Here is a 15044-nt window from a genome sequence, read left to right as displayed (position 1 = left end):
TTATTCTCATCAACAGTGCTGAAACAACCCAGATTCCTTTTCCTAAGTTCACTTTCCATTCCACTTCGTTTTCATCCAGCAACAATTGGGAAGCATGCATCTGTCAGTAGCTTTACAGGATTAAACCTCACCAATTTCTCCTCTGTATATCATATGAGAAAGTTATCTTTTCTGCCAACAGAATTGCAATTATTTTTTTTCTTTCCAAAACAAAGCTGAGCTTCTACAGAAGCTGGCAGAGAGGGCCATGGTCCTATGCCCATTCCAGGCAAAGCTCCTTACTCCCAGGAGTCCAAGTCTATAACAGCAAATCTCTGTGGGCTCCAGTGCAAAATATGAAGTTTTCTTAGTTCCTAACTGTTGACATTACATCACCAACAAAAAAACCAAACTCTTGATTTGTGTACACGTTCTAACATTGAGTGTGTGTTGACTTAGTTTGAGCAGAGATCTGCCAGTAATGAAAAAAACCTTTAAATATTAGTACACACCACAGCTGACAAGATGTCTGTTGCAACAAATTTATTAGCATGGGTGTTGCTACTTTAACCAAGGTTTTTGTAGACAGACATTGTGACCACAGCAATCCCAAGAGAAGGAAAAATTAAAACAAGTGTTCTGGTTTTTTTCTATCAAATGTGACTCAAGGTGACTATTACTATGTCAGAGTTATGTATGTGAGCATGTTTCCCAATAAGAATTATTTAAGTAGAACTTCCCTTGTTTAAGTATTTCTTTGGTACCTGGCAAACAAATTAGGAAAAACAGGATAGATTAAATAAAAGGAAAGAAGTAACAATTAACAAAAATATGGATGTGCAGAGGAAAGGGAGGTAAGGATTGCAAATATTAAGGCGGTCAGGATTTCATAATTTAAAACTGGAAATTTTTCTCAGAGAAAATATTTTTATTTGTCTTCAGTGTAGAAAATAATTCATGCAGTTTTGCTAGCATAGTAAAGCTGGTAACATACAACGTAGGGCAGTTAAACGTTATAACACTGGCCTTTACAGACCCTGTTTATTATTGCATTACATTTTACTACCAAAGTCACTTACTTTCAGTGTTGGGGGTGCTGTAATTCCAGCTATCATCTTGTGGTTATACCTACCAAGCAGTTTTTCTTTTAATCTCAGCTATTTGCATGCAGCTCATCCATATCAGCCAGAAACTTCCAGTGGACTGTGGAAACCCTACATTACCTCCATTGCTAATCCAAAATCACTTGCTTTGAAATCATCATTAAATATCTTAAGCTCCCTCCCTGTCCCTCCCCCCACCCTCAAATATAGCATTGATTGTTTAACATTGTTTATGGAGTGGTAGTGTCTATAGATACTGTCTTTCCCTTTCTTTCCTCTTAGATTTTTTTGAGATCCCTTGCCCATGCTAAAAATAGTCAGACAAGGCTGAATATTTTATTTCCCCATCCCATAAAAAGAGATGGATGGCACCATCTGTTTCTCATTACCAAAAAGCAAAAGCTGTACAGTGTTGGGATAGGAGGAGCTTAGAGCAATGGGCGGATACTCCTCTGCTTTCTCAGCCCAGTTCCCCCCTATACATCACTGAAAACGAGAGAGCAAACGACCAGTTGGCATATTGTATCCCATTTAAACATTGATGGAGTGCAGGCACCCTGGTGTGTTTTAAGTGCTGTATTAGTGGTCTTTATTTTACAGCTAAAAGATTGCACATATAAACAGAAGCTCATCCATAATTTATAGTATATAAAACAGCTAGGGATATAGGGAAAAGGAGGATTTCATTAAATACACATTATGATGCACCTCAGGGGAAGCAGAAATTTACTGGTTAAGCTAATTATAGGGTCCACAGTGTACTGACAGTTGTTTATTTTTTCTTCTTTATTTTTCACCTATTTGATTTGTTCTAAAGAGAAGGAAGATTCTGCAAGCAGGAGGTTTTGCAGATACTCAATACCTTGCTAGGTTTGTCTCAAACAAGTACTTGAAGAAAACCTTTTTGAGGTTCATGCCTTTTTAGTAGTCATACAACACAGTGGGAGAGTGATTTCAGATGAGGGAGGCATCACATTGTAGAAAGTTGATACCAGCTGACATCAGTTACTACCTGTCAATGACTCTGTCTCAGAAACATCATATTTATGTCTAATTAATAAATGTATCACGACATAGAGAAGATGGAGCTTTTAGCTTTTATACATGAGCTACCATCAGAAGTTTGCATGACATGTATTGCTGGGACCTACTACCAATGAGGCAGGCGTGCATTCATCCAGAAGCCCATCAGCTGGATCTGATGGGTTATTTGCTGTCTTGTTTCCTTCCGAAAGAAGCCCACTCCAGCACCATCTCCTCTGCACAGAATGGGAAAGAACAGTACATTTTCAGTGCTTTGGAAAAAAAGGGTCTTTTTTATTAATATTTATTATGTGAAAATCCAAATTTCTCTAAGTACTTTCCGGGTTGCAGATAACGCTGGCATCTGCTGACTTCACAGATGACATTGTAATATTGTAATCTCACTGCAGAAGTGATCTGGATTTCAGATTAAGACAACTCTGCCTGTAGTAATCTGGTTGATTTCCCTCCTTCCACTGCTGCAGAGAGACAGGATACAACTACTTTTGCTGTTCTGATTCAGCAACTACTAGTAGTTTTTAAGGCTCAGGTTGCTAAATAATCAGTGCAAGGCTAAACACAACAGCATTGTCCTCTGAAGGTTGTTTGTATAGTTCGAGTATGTACTTCATCTTGAGATGTATCACTAGCATAAGATTACTCATTTTTGATCTCATAGTACTATCCATACACTTGACAAACGTTCAAGAAGACAGTTTTGGATGCTAGGTACATGATCAAGCCCATGCAGGCCTACATTCAGCCACATTGCACTTACTCTCAACAAACCAAGATAGGTATTAAGGCATGAAAGGGAGTAGGAGAGAGGACAGAGAAGGGTGGTCATTCTATAATGTTATTCTCCAAATAGTTTAGGTCATATGTTGTTCTCCCAGATTTATTCCTGGGTGTCTCAGAATTTTCAGGTCTAACTTAAAACCAGACCTAGGCTACCTGACAAGTCCTACTTTATTTTAGATTAAAGCAGGGCAAGATTTAGATTATTGTCATGGCAAGAAACAAATAAACACAGAACACTTAAGATTTCCTCTGTCAGTTGGTTGTTTGAGTAGGAGATATAGTGATTTTGTCTCTGATGGGCGTGTGCTGTGCTAAGCACAACTTTGTAGATGAGGGTCAGAACAGGACATGAGGGAACTAAGACACCTAGAGATTAACAAAAAAAAATAGTTGTGTTTAGTGAGGAGTATTCACTTGACAAAAATGATGAGTTTGTTTGTAAGGCTGCAATTAGACTTGAGACAAGGATGCCAGCTCACCTCCTTCCCTACCCTCCTATATGCACACACTCTCCCAGAGGCATGCACTTGTAAGCAAATGAAAATCATACTGTCCTACACCAGAACCAGGGATCTGGCTTTTGCTGTTGCTTAGGTTTCCCTTCTGCAAGTATAATGGTAATACTGTTATCACAGGATACTAACTGAGCTCTCAGTGTCTTCAAGTAAGGGTTTTATGCAACAGGGAAGTGTTTGTTTTTTGTTTGGTTTCTTTTTTTTTAAAGGAGTTATACAATATTCCCAGTTTGGGAAGAGGGAAAAAGAATGGGCCATGGGGGACCATATGAGGAACAGTAATGGCTAAATGCAAAAGGGTACCTTCTAAAGGCACTGCTTGGGTTACAGTTGCATTGGTACATCAGCCTCTATTCCACAAACTGCAATAAACTTGGTCACATAAGTCCATTACATTGATCAAACTATTATATTTTATGCTCCTATCACCTTCCTAATTGTTAGCTCCCCGTAAGTGCAATAAAAGGATGTTTATACTCATATTCAGGACCATATGAGTATGTATGAAACCGTATGTATGAAGCCAAATTTCATACAATACAAAATATCCCTTATTATTAGCTTGTGAATTCCTTTCAATCAAAGCAGTAGCACTTTCACATGTGGGGCCAGAGGGAGGAGGGAGAGGGCAGTCCCTCAAACCCTGTGGGTGTTAGTGTAGGGCTGCTTGCATGCCCAGTAGCAATAGGTTTATTGTGGAATAACCTCCAGTCTCTCTCCCTTACAACCCTTCTCTCCATCTCTGGATCAGTCAATCCAAACTGAACCAAAATAAATGTGCGCCCAGATGTGGCTCTACATATTATTATACAGCTGTGCAATTTATTCCTGCTGACAGACCCATTCGTGATTAACTAATCATAATTTTTGTACTCTTTTATAAAGGAACAGTGCTTTTAAAGGCATCAGCTGTCTAAGAGGTGACTAGAAGGATAGAAACGATCCCGTGCAGCCAAGCTATGTCTGTGTCACTAGTGAACAAAAAGCCAATTTGGGCAGACTGTAGAGGGTCATGTTGCTCTAAGGCTTTTGCAGGACGGGGAGCAATCATCTTTGCTTTCTCTCAGCCTGCTGTTCAAGGATTTTCCCTGATGGCTGTGATATTCCGCAAGGGTTTTGGTCAGGACACGAAGAAGGGAGTTTTCTTTCAATTGAGTGTGAAAATCTTCTATTCATCTGCCTGTTCTTGCCCTTTTTCAGAAGGTTGTTAACAGATCCTTTGCCACATACAAGATTAACTAAGGAACAGATGCTTGAAGCCCTTGGTATTTCACTCCCACTGCTAAATGTCTGGACTGCATACATTTGAGCAGAGCGAAAATCACTTCCAGGGATAAATAGGCTGTGGCAGAGTGGCACCATTTGCAAGCTCATACTGTCTCCTTCCTGGTGTGGGAGTTTTCTTACCAAAGGATAAGAAGCTGCTGATGCTTAGGGATTGCTACTGTTAGGACCTATTTTGAATTAACATTTTGGCTTTTCTTTAGAAGAAGGAGGAATTACCCATACTCTTTCATCTTTTGAGGAATGAAGTAGTGCAAAATCTTCATGTTGTCTCTCTATCAGTATGTTTACATATAAGAGAGTTCTTCAAGCTAAAGAATCCATAGATTATCAACATTAGACTCAATATTCACTAGTGGTTTACAAAAAGCTTTTCTTTCCTTTGATTACTTGTTTTGTTTTTAATTATCAGTGTTCAGAAGAATGAACTTTTAAATAGTTATAGACAGTAGATGGAATATCTATATTTATTAAGGAATAGAAGATGTGATTACTTTTTATTCACCCTTTCTTTTTTAATCTTCAGAATTTTTTTTTTATTGAAGGCCATTTAAGAAACAGATGACTCCTTTTGGTTCTAGCCCAGTAAAAAATGAAGGCTGAGTTCTCTCCATCCAGACATTATAAACTATTCAGCAGAAATCCCTGAAGAGGGATTAAAAAAAAAGATGATAATAATGTGAGGAATTTTAATTTTGAAAGAAACATGTTGGAGCAGATGCAAGTAGCAAAGATTTTGTGGGGAACTCATCTAACTCAAGTGTTTGGAAATACCTGCCAATGCTGTAACTATATTTTGTGAGCTGTGCTGCACAGCGCTCCAGCATGCAGCCCATACCTCCATGGAGTGTAGGCAGTGAGCACAGCAAAAGGCCTGCTGGGTTGCAGTGCCATCTGCTGATGTACTAATTTACTGCAGAAACTAGCAGTGTCTGACTGCAAACTTGCAGGGCAGCCTTTTAATTCATAACACAAGAGTACACCTAAAATAGCACCTGCCTAAGAGGGGGCATTTCTTGCTGATGAACCAGAACTTCTGGTTTGAAAAGACACCGGGTAGCTTTAGCTCCCTTCTTCACATCTCATGTCCATCGGGACCAAAGTTCCTACATTCCTGCCTTCTTTTGAAATTTGTATTTAGGCTCTTGTATTTTTTGGATGTTTTTGGTTCTTCTGCCCTGAGATCTTGTTGCAGTCCAAGTATGTAGGCAGTTGGTAAAGATGGAGGGGCATGGTTCCTTGGTTTGATCAGTAAATATCCCTTGTTCCAATGCAAACTGATCCAAGAGCTTATTGTGGTAGCTGGCCTTACCTCCAGCACTTCCCTGCATCCATGCATGGGGAAACTTCATGGAGCACCAGCTTCTCAATCCTGTTCCCTTATGTTCAGTGTTTTCCTTCCTACACAAATACCTTCAAGGGAAAAACGTCCCCTCTGGATCTACAGATGGGCTGTTACCTGTGTGAGGAAGGGAGACACAAATGCAGCACAGTAACGTGTAGTTCTGCTGCTGGTAAGCACAGCAGTGAAGTCAGCAGCACGGGCAAGCATGTATGTTGAATGTAGCCCATGCTGAAACCCATGCTGTAGCTGTGGGGATGAATAGTCGAAGTTGGCACAAATGTGCCAGGCAAGATTAGGCCTTCTGCATAGTCTCACAAAAACAACTAACTTTCTCGTTTACTCTTTATTGCAAAAACAACACAAATGAGGTCTTGAGCCATTTGCATTTCAGATAGAGTCACCAGTTAGGCTGCTCATTGATTGGAGATAAACTTGTAGACAAACGTTTGCTTTTGTGCTCTGAAAGATATGGCTAGTTTATGCCAATTTGTTCTAATGCCAGGATATGCTTCTCTCCTGTTCTACAGCAGGCTTGGCTAATGACACTCCTTTTTTGTGAGAGGATGGGTTCAAGCCAAACTTTGGAGGCACCAAAAGTGTTACCCTTTCCTGTATTAAGATCAGATTTCCTGGGAAGTTGCAGTAGTTCCTGAAAAATACCAATTTCCTTCTCACCACAGAGAGCTTGCAGAAACCATGAAGAGCAGTTTCCCTCTGATCTGACACAAAAGTTTTAGCACAGAATTTTAAAAAATCAGCTTTATTTTTTTAGATAAGCTTGTTTGGATAAGCTTATTTCAGATCCTAGTCTACTATACCACATGGGACTACATCTGATTTCTTTTCTGCTCTTCCTTGTTTTTCATTGCCCTTTGTCCGTCAGGCCTTTTATGGTCATCTTCTCCTTTTCAGATCCTTCAAGCTGTTGTGTAGCTTCTAGTCCTTCTGAAAACTCTATCTGCCCTATAGTGTAGATGCACCTGAGCCAGCTTTAAATTGCTCAGACAGTGCTGATGGCAGCATTGCTGTGTAAGCATAGGTCTGGGGGCAGGAGTGCCCAGCTCCTTAAGCAGGGTTTTGCAGCCCATGCCGAGGTCTATGTTGTAAGGGTTGTCTGCTGGCAGCTCTCAGGTTAGTTGAGAGCAAAGTGCAGGTGCTGCCACCATTGCAATGCAGCCTTTAGTGTGTTTTTTGTGAGACAATGAGTAGGCACTGGAGAAGCTGCCATTTAAACAAAATAGAAAAGTTGTCAAAACCGCAGATTTTACATAATAACAAAAATATGTTACTGTCATTATCTGGGTCCAGGTTATCATTAGACAGACTACCTTAGTTTTTTCTGATATTCTTCTTCTTACAATTCAGTTCTTTAAGTAATAAGGGAAAATAGCTACTACTGATAGAACTGTAGGCTATTTCCTTCTTCTGGGTCTTCAGCATCTCTTATCTCCTGTGGAAAAAGAATGTGCTCCGAGGGAATATTCATGGTACTGTGAAAATAGTGTTGCTGCTTTCAGTATGTAACAAAAAAAAAAAAAAAATAATAATGGCCAGTCTTCGCAAGCGAAGATCCGGGGAAGGTCTTTCCACCTTCCAGCCTGCGCATTGGATTTTTTAGGTGAGACACAGTGTGCGCGGAACTGAGCCCACCCTTTAATCCTAAGGTTCATCTGCCGGGGCCAAGCGAGCTTGGACGGTGGCAGCGAGGTCCTTAGGACGTAGATGGATTGCCTTTTTAAGGGCTAACGAGCCCCACCTGCCCGAGAGTGGCCCTGACCGGGAATCGAACCCGGGTCTCGGCGGTGACAGTATGTAACAACTTTAACAAAAAGATACCAAAGAATATGACAGATATGTACTGGACCTAATTTGTTGAAAGCATGGGAAGTTTGGTAGTTCTTGCTTTACAATGAAGGGAAATGAACCACAGTACAGCTAAAACTCATCATAGTTCAGGTGGCAACTTGTGGCAGAATTGCTTATAATGTCCATATATCCTGACAGGATGAAATCAAAGTTAATGAGCAAATTTCCTATAGCAAAACAATTTATGTACCTGTATGTATTGTATTATTAACCCTTTTACAGGTTGAGGAGGATTCAGATGAACTTGATCAATTGAACATCTAGTTCAAGGTTTGCTTTGAAACAGCCCAAATATACACTTGAATAAAGTGTAGGCTAAAAATAGTGATTCACCTGAAAGATTCCCTATAGTAAAATTATACAGTACGATGAGCTTATTGTGAGTAGTTTATTCCCTGAATTTGAAAGGAAACACTCCAATGCATCCCATTAGGACTTATCTCCATCTTATTATGAAAAAGATCAACAAAGTTATGTGGTCACTGCAGTTATAGAAATTATTTTATTCCAGGGCAATAATTCTGACTTTTCCTCCAGAATTCTGAAGCCAAACTAAACCCTTGTGTTTCTTTTTATCAAATTTGTTATGAAATCCTATCACTGAGCCAAGGATACAGGAAGATTTGCAGTTCATTAAATCTTCTGGCATGGTACATGGGTCCCATACAGGAGCATTTCAGGTGGGAGGAAGTGCAGCCAGAAAGTGTTGTTACTGTGGCTTTCAAGCCAGCAGGACTCCCAACAAAGCTTATACTGTCCTGAGAATTGGAGGGACTTGAAAATAGCTAAAAGTCAAGTTCCCCTTTACCTCATCTGCACCAGTGCAAAGCAGAGCTCTGATACAGGGGAAGACTGGCCCTTTTGAGAGTAACAGTTTTAGTTAATTATTTGTAATTTGAACATCAGCAAAAATGTACAAAGATTTGAGAGTGCCAACTTGGCCTGTGCAAAGCAGCTGAGCCACTTGAAAACATATCTCTTAATGAATCCCTGGCGTATACAGTCTTCTACTGACTCTGCTGCAGAGGCAACTTGACTCGAGCTCTGTAGCCTTGTTTCTGGAACTACATATGTGATTTGATATGCAAGTGTGAGTTCTCCTGAAATCAGTGTCCAGAACTGGACACAGCACTCCAGGTGTGGCCTCACCAGCACTGAGTACAGGGAAAGAATCACTTCCCTGGACCTGCTGGCCCTACTGTTCGTGATACAGGCCAAGATGCCATTGGCCTTCTTAGCCACTTCATTAGTAAGACTGAATAAAACCGCTCAGCATATTGGGTGATATGTATGTCCTAGCAAATAGAATTCTAAATCATCTGACTTGCATATCTATTTCTGAGGAACAGGCTGTTTGTTTGCTTTTTTTAATTTTTAACTTCTGCAAATTGTTACACCAGATGGCCTGTTGAGCCAACAGTACATCATCACGTCTCACCACAGTGGGATCCCTTTTGACTAACTTGAGTCACAGCAGTTAGATATCAGTCCTCACCAAGTACATTCCCAATAACTTCACCCTAATTATTTCTTTCCGTTTGGCCTGTGATAGTGTAAAGAATTTCCTGCCTCCTTGCATGGCATCAGAAATGCACATAAATAAGCAATCTAATGCTGAATCAATTCTTTTGAATACATTAAATTCCATTTGTGATGCTGGCAGATCCCACACTTCCCTGGGTAACTGAATACTGATTACGATAAAGAGTTGGATAATTAAGTATTTCTATTTTTAAATTATACTCTTTGATTTTTAATTCCACAGAGGTCTCAGTCTGCATTCTCCCTGGCTAGTGAAGATGCGACCAGTAAAGGACAAGACTCTGCATCATCTGTGACCGAGGCTCTTCAGAAGCAGCAAAAGGGGCAGTCCAGGAAGCAGAAGGAACGCAAGCTATCTTCATTACCCAGCTGGAAGAGTGTGGACAGGCTAAATGAAACAAGTAAATATTTCTAGTACGAATAAGATTCCTTTTTGGTTCTCACTCACATGCAGAATAAATACGACTTAAAGCAAGGACCTTCTCCAGGGCATTTCTGCTGACGTCTGTGCTTTCAGAGGTCACGTGCAAAATGTGTATTTGATGATGCTGTGTCACTATTTCATTGGGCTGTGTCATTGCTTATCTTACCTTTTTTAATCTGAAAAAAGGATTAAAAATTTGGGCTTTTGTGGAGTTGGTTTTGGATTGTCACAAAAATTAGGCAACTAGTTTGGATACATTTCAGAGCTTCTAAGACACAAGAGCCCAAGAATCCTTTGTAATCTGTCCTCCAGTTGAAAGGGTTTGCAGCTGTCCATAGTATCCCTTCTGTTTGCATAGGGTAACTGTTCATGAGGTTACATGGTGAACCAAGCACTGAAACAATTCACATCTAGAATTCCCCCTTGCAGCTTTATTTTCAACCCTGATGAGTTCACAAATGTGCAGCCCTACTATCTGGTGCTTCCATATGAATTTGAGGAAGGTGTGTGAATAAGAACTTCACAGACCAGCAGTTTCCCTAGGTTTGTCCTCTGTCGTCATGTGTTAGGTATGGATGTTGGATCATGAGCAGCTTTCCAAGTCAGCCCCACTCCTGAAGCAGCACCCTGGGATAGAATGCAATTCCCTGCTTATTTCAAGATGACATAAGGACAGGAGGGTAGCACCAGGCAACGAGTGCACAGAAGAGTTGGTTACTTTTCACCCTACAACTGCACAAGGGGAAGAGCTGAACTGCTCACTGTAGCAGCATTCCCTGGCTCCAGGTGTTGTCCTCCCATGACACAGTCTGCTTGTTCCTGCTTCTTCTCTTCTAAGAGCTGTAGAACCTATCTGACCCCTGTGGCAATTGGTTCATGAAGCTACACAGGCAGAAAACTTCTCTTTTATAGAGTGTTTACTGGTGCTGTGACCCCCACAGCTGGCTCATCAGGTGCTGGCAAGCAGAAGCAGCCAAAACATGTATTCGGATTTAGTGGAGACCAGGGATGGGGGCTGCCCATCCATTCAATCTCTAATGCCAGTAGATAACTCGGGAGACTGAAATTTACACAGTTTCAATACCTTCCTTCCCCCATAAGGAAATTTTTAGTAAAGTAGTATTAAAAGCTGACGTAACTAAGTATGCATCCCTTTGTGAACTGCTCATTCAACCCCCTGTCAGAAACGTTCTTTTCCTGGGCATTTTAGTGGAAGGCCTATTTTCAGTAAAGCAGCTAATTTGGTGCTTAAATTTAAGAACCCACTTCAATCCCATTGAATTCAACTGTTGAGCAATTTAGTACTTAACAGTTGCTTAACCATAGCTGAACGATAAATTGACCCAGTTTCCTTTCAGGTGCTCTACTCAAAGGATTTGTTCTGCTTCTTTCATCTAAAAATCACATTTGTGATGAAATTGTGGTACCTGTTGAGCTTACAGAAAATAGCTGACTGTGCTAATATTTGTAAATATGGTCTCACCTATGCAGTAATAAGCAGCTCTGTATTAGGATTCAGAAAACCAAAGAAATCTCAACCAAGAGTCTGGAGTGGTAACATCAATGGTCTTTCTGGTCATGTAGCCAAAAAGCAGTTCATTTTGATTACAGTTTGTATTGTTTTAAGTGATGACTCAAGAACCAAATCGTGACTTTGTGGGGGATTTTCCCTTTTATCAGTAGTTTTACAATGAAACTTCTTAAATATTTTTTCATTTTCACATGAAAATTATAGTTTATTCCCAAAGAATTGTGTGCAAAAATGATTCTTTCAAGCAAGTGGCTTTGTTTCGAAAAATGAGTAAGGGAGCACTTGACATTGCTTGAAGCTGCGATAAAACTGAGTCAGTTTTCTGAATATAGAGTTCTCAGTGGCTTTCTGTTTGCCCTGTAAGATATAATCAACTACTACCCTGTCCTTTCTTCAGTTAACCGAGGTTTTTTGACTGATTCTCCTGTGTTGTTATAAAACAAAATAAGGGGATATGGTTTGGGGGAGAAAAAAAGTATGTGGTACTCCCTTACGTTTTTGTCATGTCCAGCTGAATTCAGTTCCTATTGGAGATTTATATTTTGTTTGAAGGAACAATGTTTTTCAGGAAAGGTCTTTTTTCTCTCGAGATAATTCTATTCTCAGATTAGTGAACACAGTTGGAAAGAGTGAATAAGCAGAAGTTTTTTATGCTCGATAGCTTGGATTCTTTCTTTTTCTCCAAAATCAGGGGTTACAATGAACAGATATTAGTTTTCCCTACAAACCTGGCTTTAGTTATATCCTCAGCTGCTCACTGCCAGAAGAAAACTGGTATTACTTAATTTCCTTTTAGGCAGGAGTAAAAATTACTTCAATGATGTATTTTCTCAAGTTTTCTGAATTGCCATGAAACTCATGAAGTGAAAACAAGCCAAAAGGATTCAAATGAGTAAAAAAATGCAAAAATTGTTCTGTATCTTGCATAGCTCCCAAGTTTAATTACAATTTAATTTTTGTTTTATTTTTGTGGGAGTGTTTTGGTGGTGGCAGTGCAGCTCAGACTGTTTTTTTTTTTTACTTAAACACACGTTCTTACTGCATTGTGGTGTTCTTTATGAACAACAGGAGGGAAGAAATAGTCTTATCATCCAAGTATTTGTCATCATCTAATGCAAAATTCTTGATTATCATCTACAACAGATCCAGATGTTACTTTGTCCATTTTAAAATAATGACATTCTGTTCACAGTTTGAGAAAACTAATATTTATATTAAGAGTTTCTATAATTTTCTGGAAATGGTAAATTTAAACCCTTGGGAGGAATCCATAAGTCTGAAAAGTTCATTCAGTAGGCTGAGATTACTGTGTAAATCCGTGGCATTATATATTTATTAAACTGCTGCAGAACATAGAGTCATCACACATTCGTATTTCCCAAGAGGGGTATTTTCAAGTTTGATTAAAAATGGAATCTAAATTTAGAAAAAAATTAGATTCTCTGAGTTATATGCGTTATACAGTGTTATAAGTTAGTATAAGAATTTAGACAACTCAATTCCAATTAAACATTGATAAATTTATTAAGCAAGCGATAATAAAGCAAAACAGTGCTGGGTGGCCTGGAGGGCAAGCGCCCTGCCGAGGCACACCCTGAAATGTAGTAAATGCTCCTTTTATATATTCTCAAGTCCCGGGTTTTTGGATGTAAATTTGTTTGTGGCTTGAGTTCGTGGCTGTTAAGTGGTCGTCTGGTACTTGTTAGAGATGAAAGATGCAGTTCTTATCAGTTGTTTATTGACACTTGCTTGATTGGCAAGCTGTCTGTGAAACTTATCTTGTTTAATTACAACAAAAAGTTTCTGACTCCCTCATACACATAAGATTTTATGAACAAAGTTAACCCTTCTATTACATACAGCACTTTTTCACCATATTTGTGACTCTTTTTTTTCTGCTGAAGTGGTAAAACATACTCTGAAAAAGTGTGAGAATACAAGAGCAGCAGTGCTTGTGTCAGACAGAAAGCTATTTAGTATTCAGTCTGAGGTACAACAACAGCAGCCATAGTAGCCATAAGCAAGAGTCTAGGAAAGATTAGGACAAAGCACATATTTTTCATGCTGCCTCTGAGTAGGCTCCGAACCTCTAGAACTTTCAACTTATCTAGAAGTTTTTTTCTATATTTAGTTAATGTCAGTGGATTTCTCTTCCATATCCCTAGCCATCTCTGTTTTATCCCAGATAATTTCTAGCATCCATAACAGGTTAGGCAAGAAGCTCCATAGGTCTGGTATCCATTGCATCCCACTTCTCTCTTTTGTTGGTTTAGATCCTTGATTTCTCTAGCTTCTCTTCATGTCCTCTAATAGTTAGGTTGGAAGAGAGTCTGCCATCTCTTTTAGCCTGTATCCTCTCACTCTTCTCTCCTCTAGATGGCAGAGCTCTGGTTTACTTAATCATTCCTTGAATGGACAACGTTTCAGAATCTGGTGCAACCTTTGTTGCTTTTCTTTCATCCTTTTTCCATCTTTCATTTTCAACACGGGGTACCAGAACTGCACACAGAATCAAAGACATCTGCGAAACTCAGGATTTATACATGTCTGTGTACTGGTGTTCCATTAACCTTACCTAATGATTCTTTTAGAAAAAAAAAGCTTTGGTCCAAGTACTCTCACATTTTAAATAGTCATCGCCACAACTTTAAGTGGTGGCTTCTGAGTACTATGGCAGCACGGCTCTCAGCGTGGAAGAGTTCATGTAGCAGCAATACTTGCATTTGTTTGTTAGTTTTGTTGAACTCTCCAACTTGTGTCCATGTAAAATGAGCCTTTCACACTGTGATCACGATTGTTCTTGTTTCATTTTTGTAGGTCCACCTTCTGTCTTGCAAAGCACTGATGGAAACTGGGTGGCCTTGCAGAATGTCACTTTGCCTCGTCCTCGAATGCTTGCCAAACCAAAGAGTCAGGTATTCAGAGCTTTGGAGAATGAATCCAATGTTGTGTCTGCCTATGACGAGATGGGCTCAGACAGTGAGGATGACTACGACTGGAATGTGGCCTTGAACAAGCTGCGTAGGAGACCTCGACAATTACCAGACGATTTCTATTATACTAATTCCCAGTATGGTACCGAATGGGTTTATGGCAGTGATCAGTACCAGGCAGTGACCTCCCCCTCCTCTGGGTTATACACCAATACTGAGACACAGTTCTCTGATTCAGAAACATCTTCAGTAAACTCTTCCCAGGAAGCTAAAGGACCTAGCAAACTTCTCTGGTTGCAAAGCAGAACTCAAAGTGATATGCCCAGAATGGAAAAGAAACACTTCCATGGAGAACTGGATGTAAATTTTAATCCACAGGCAACTAGCTTAGAGTATTCGGACAGCAGTGAGACTGAAGAGGTCCATTATGATTTAGAAAAGAGATCAAGAAGGTGGAGGAAGAACAAAGCAACCTCAGAAGAATTATGTGAAGACAAGAATCAGACAAAAATGAGCAAGATGAATTTAAGTCAGGTAATTGTATCTGAGCTTAGCAAATGCACTCTCAAAAAGAACTAAACTAATTAAACTATGTTGGCAATAACATGTGAATCTTGAATGGGAGTTGGAGAGTCTTGTAAGCTTTATCTTCCTCATGCTTCCTAAATGAGAAGAAGCAAAGGTGAAGTGTTACATGA

The 15044-nt window shown here is 39.7% G+C and overlaps 1 protein-coding gene across 3 annotated transcripts in view; it reads left to right on the top strand.

The window, feature by feature from the left end:
• The window catches only part of MYRIP (myosin VIIA and Rab interacting protein), a 209652-nt gene that overhangs the window by 161964 nt on the left and 32644 nt on the right, over window positions 1-15044 (top strand). For all 3 annotated transcript variants that reach the window (XM_050312054.1, XM_050312037.1, XM_050312045.1), the window contains exons 9-10: window positions 9682-9859; window positions 14231-14880. In XM_050312054.1, coding sequence (XP_050168011.1) covers window positions 9682-9859; window positions 14231-14880 — 828 coding nt within the window. The remainder of the gene's footprint in view (window positions 1-9681; window positions 9860-14230; window positions 14881-15044) is intronic.

This window comes from Myiozetetes cayanensis, unplaced genomic scaffold (assembly GCF_022539395.1).
Source record: "Myiozetetes cayanensis isolate MyiCay16 unplaced genomic scaffold, myiCay2020 scf1, whole genome shotgun sequence".
In the NCBI taxonomy this organism is placed as follows: domain Eukaryota; kingdom Metazoa; phylum Chordata; class Aves; order Passeriformes; family Tyrannidae; genus Myiozetetes; species Myiozetetes cayanensis.
This window is presented reverse-complemented; position numbering and strand designations above follow the sequence as displayed.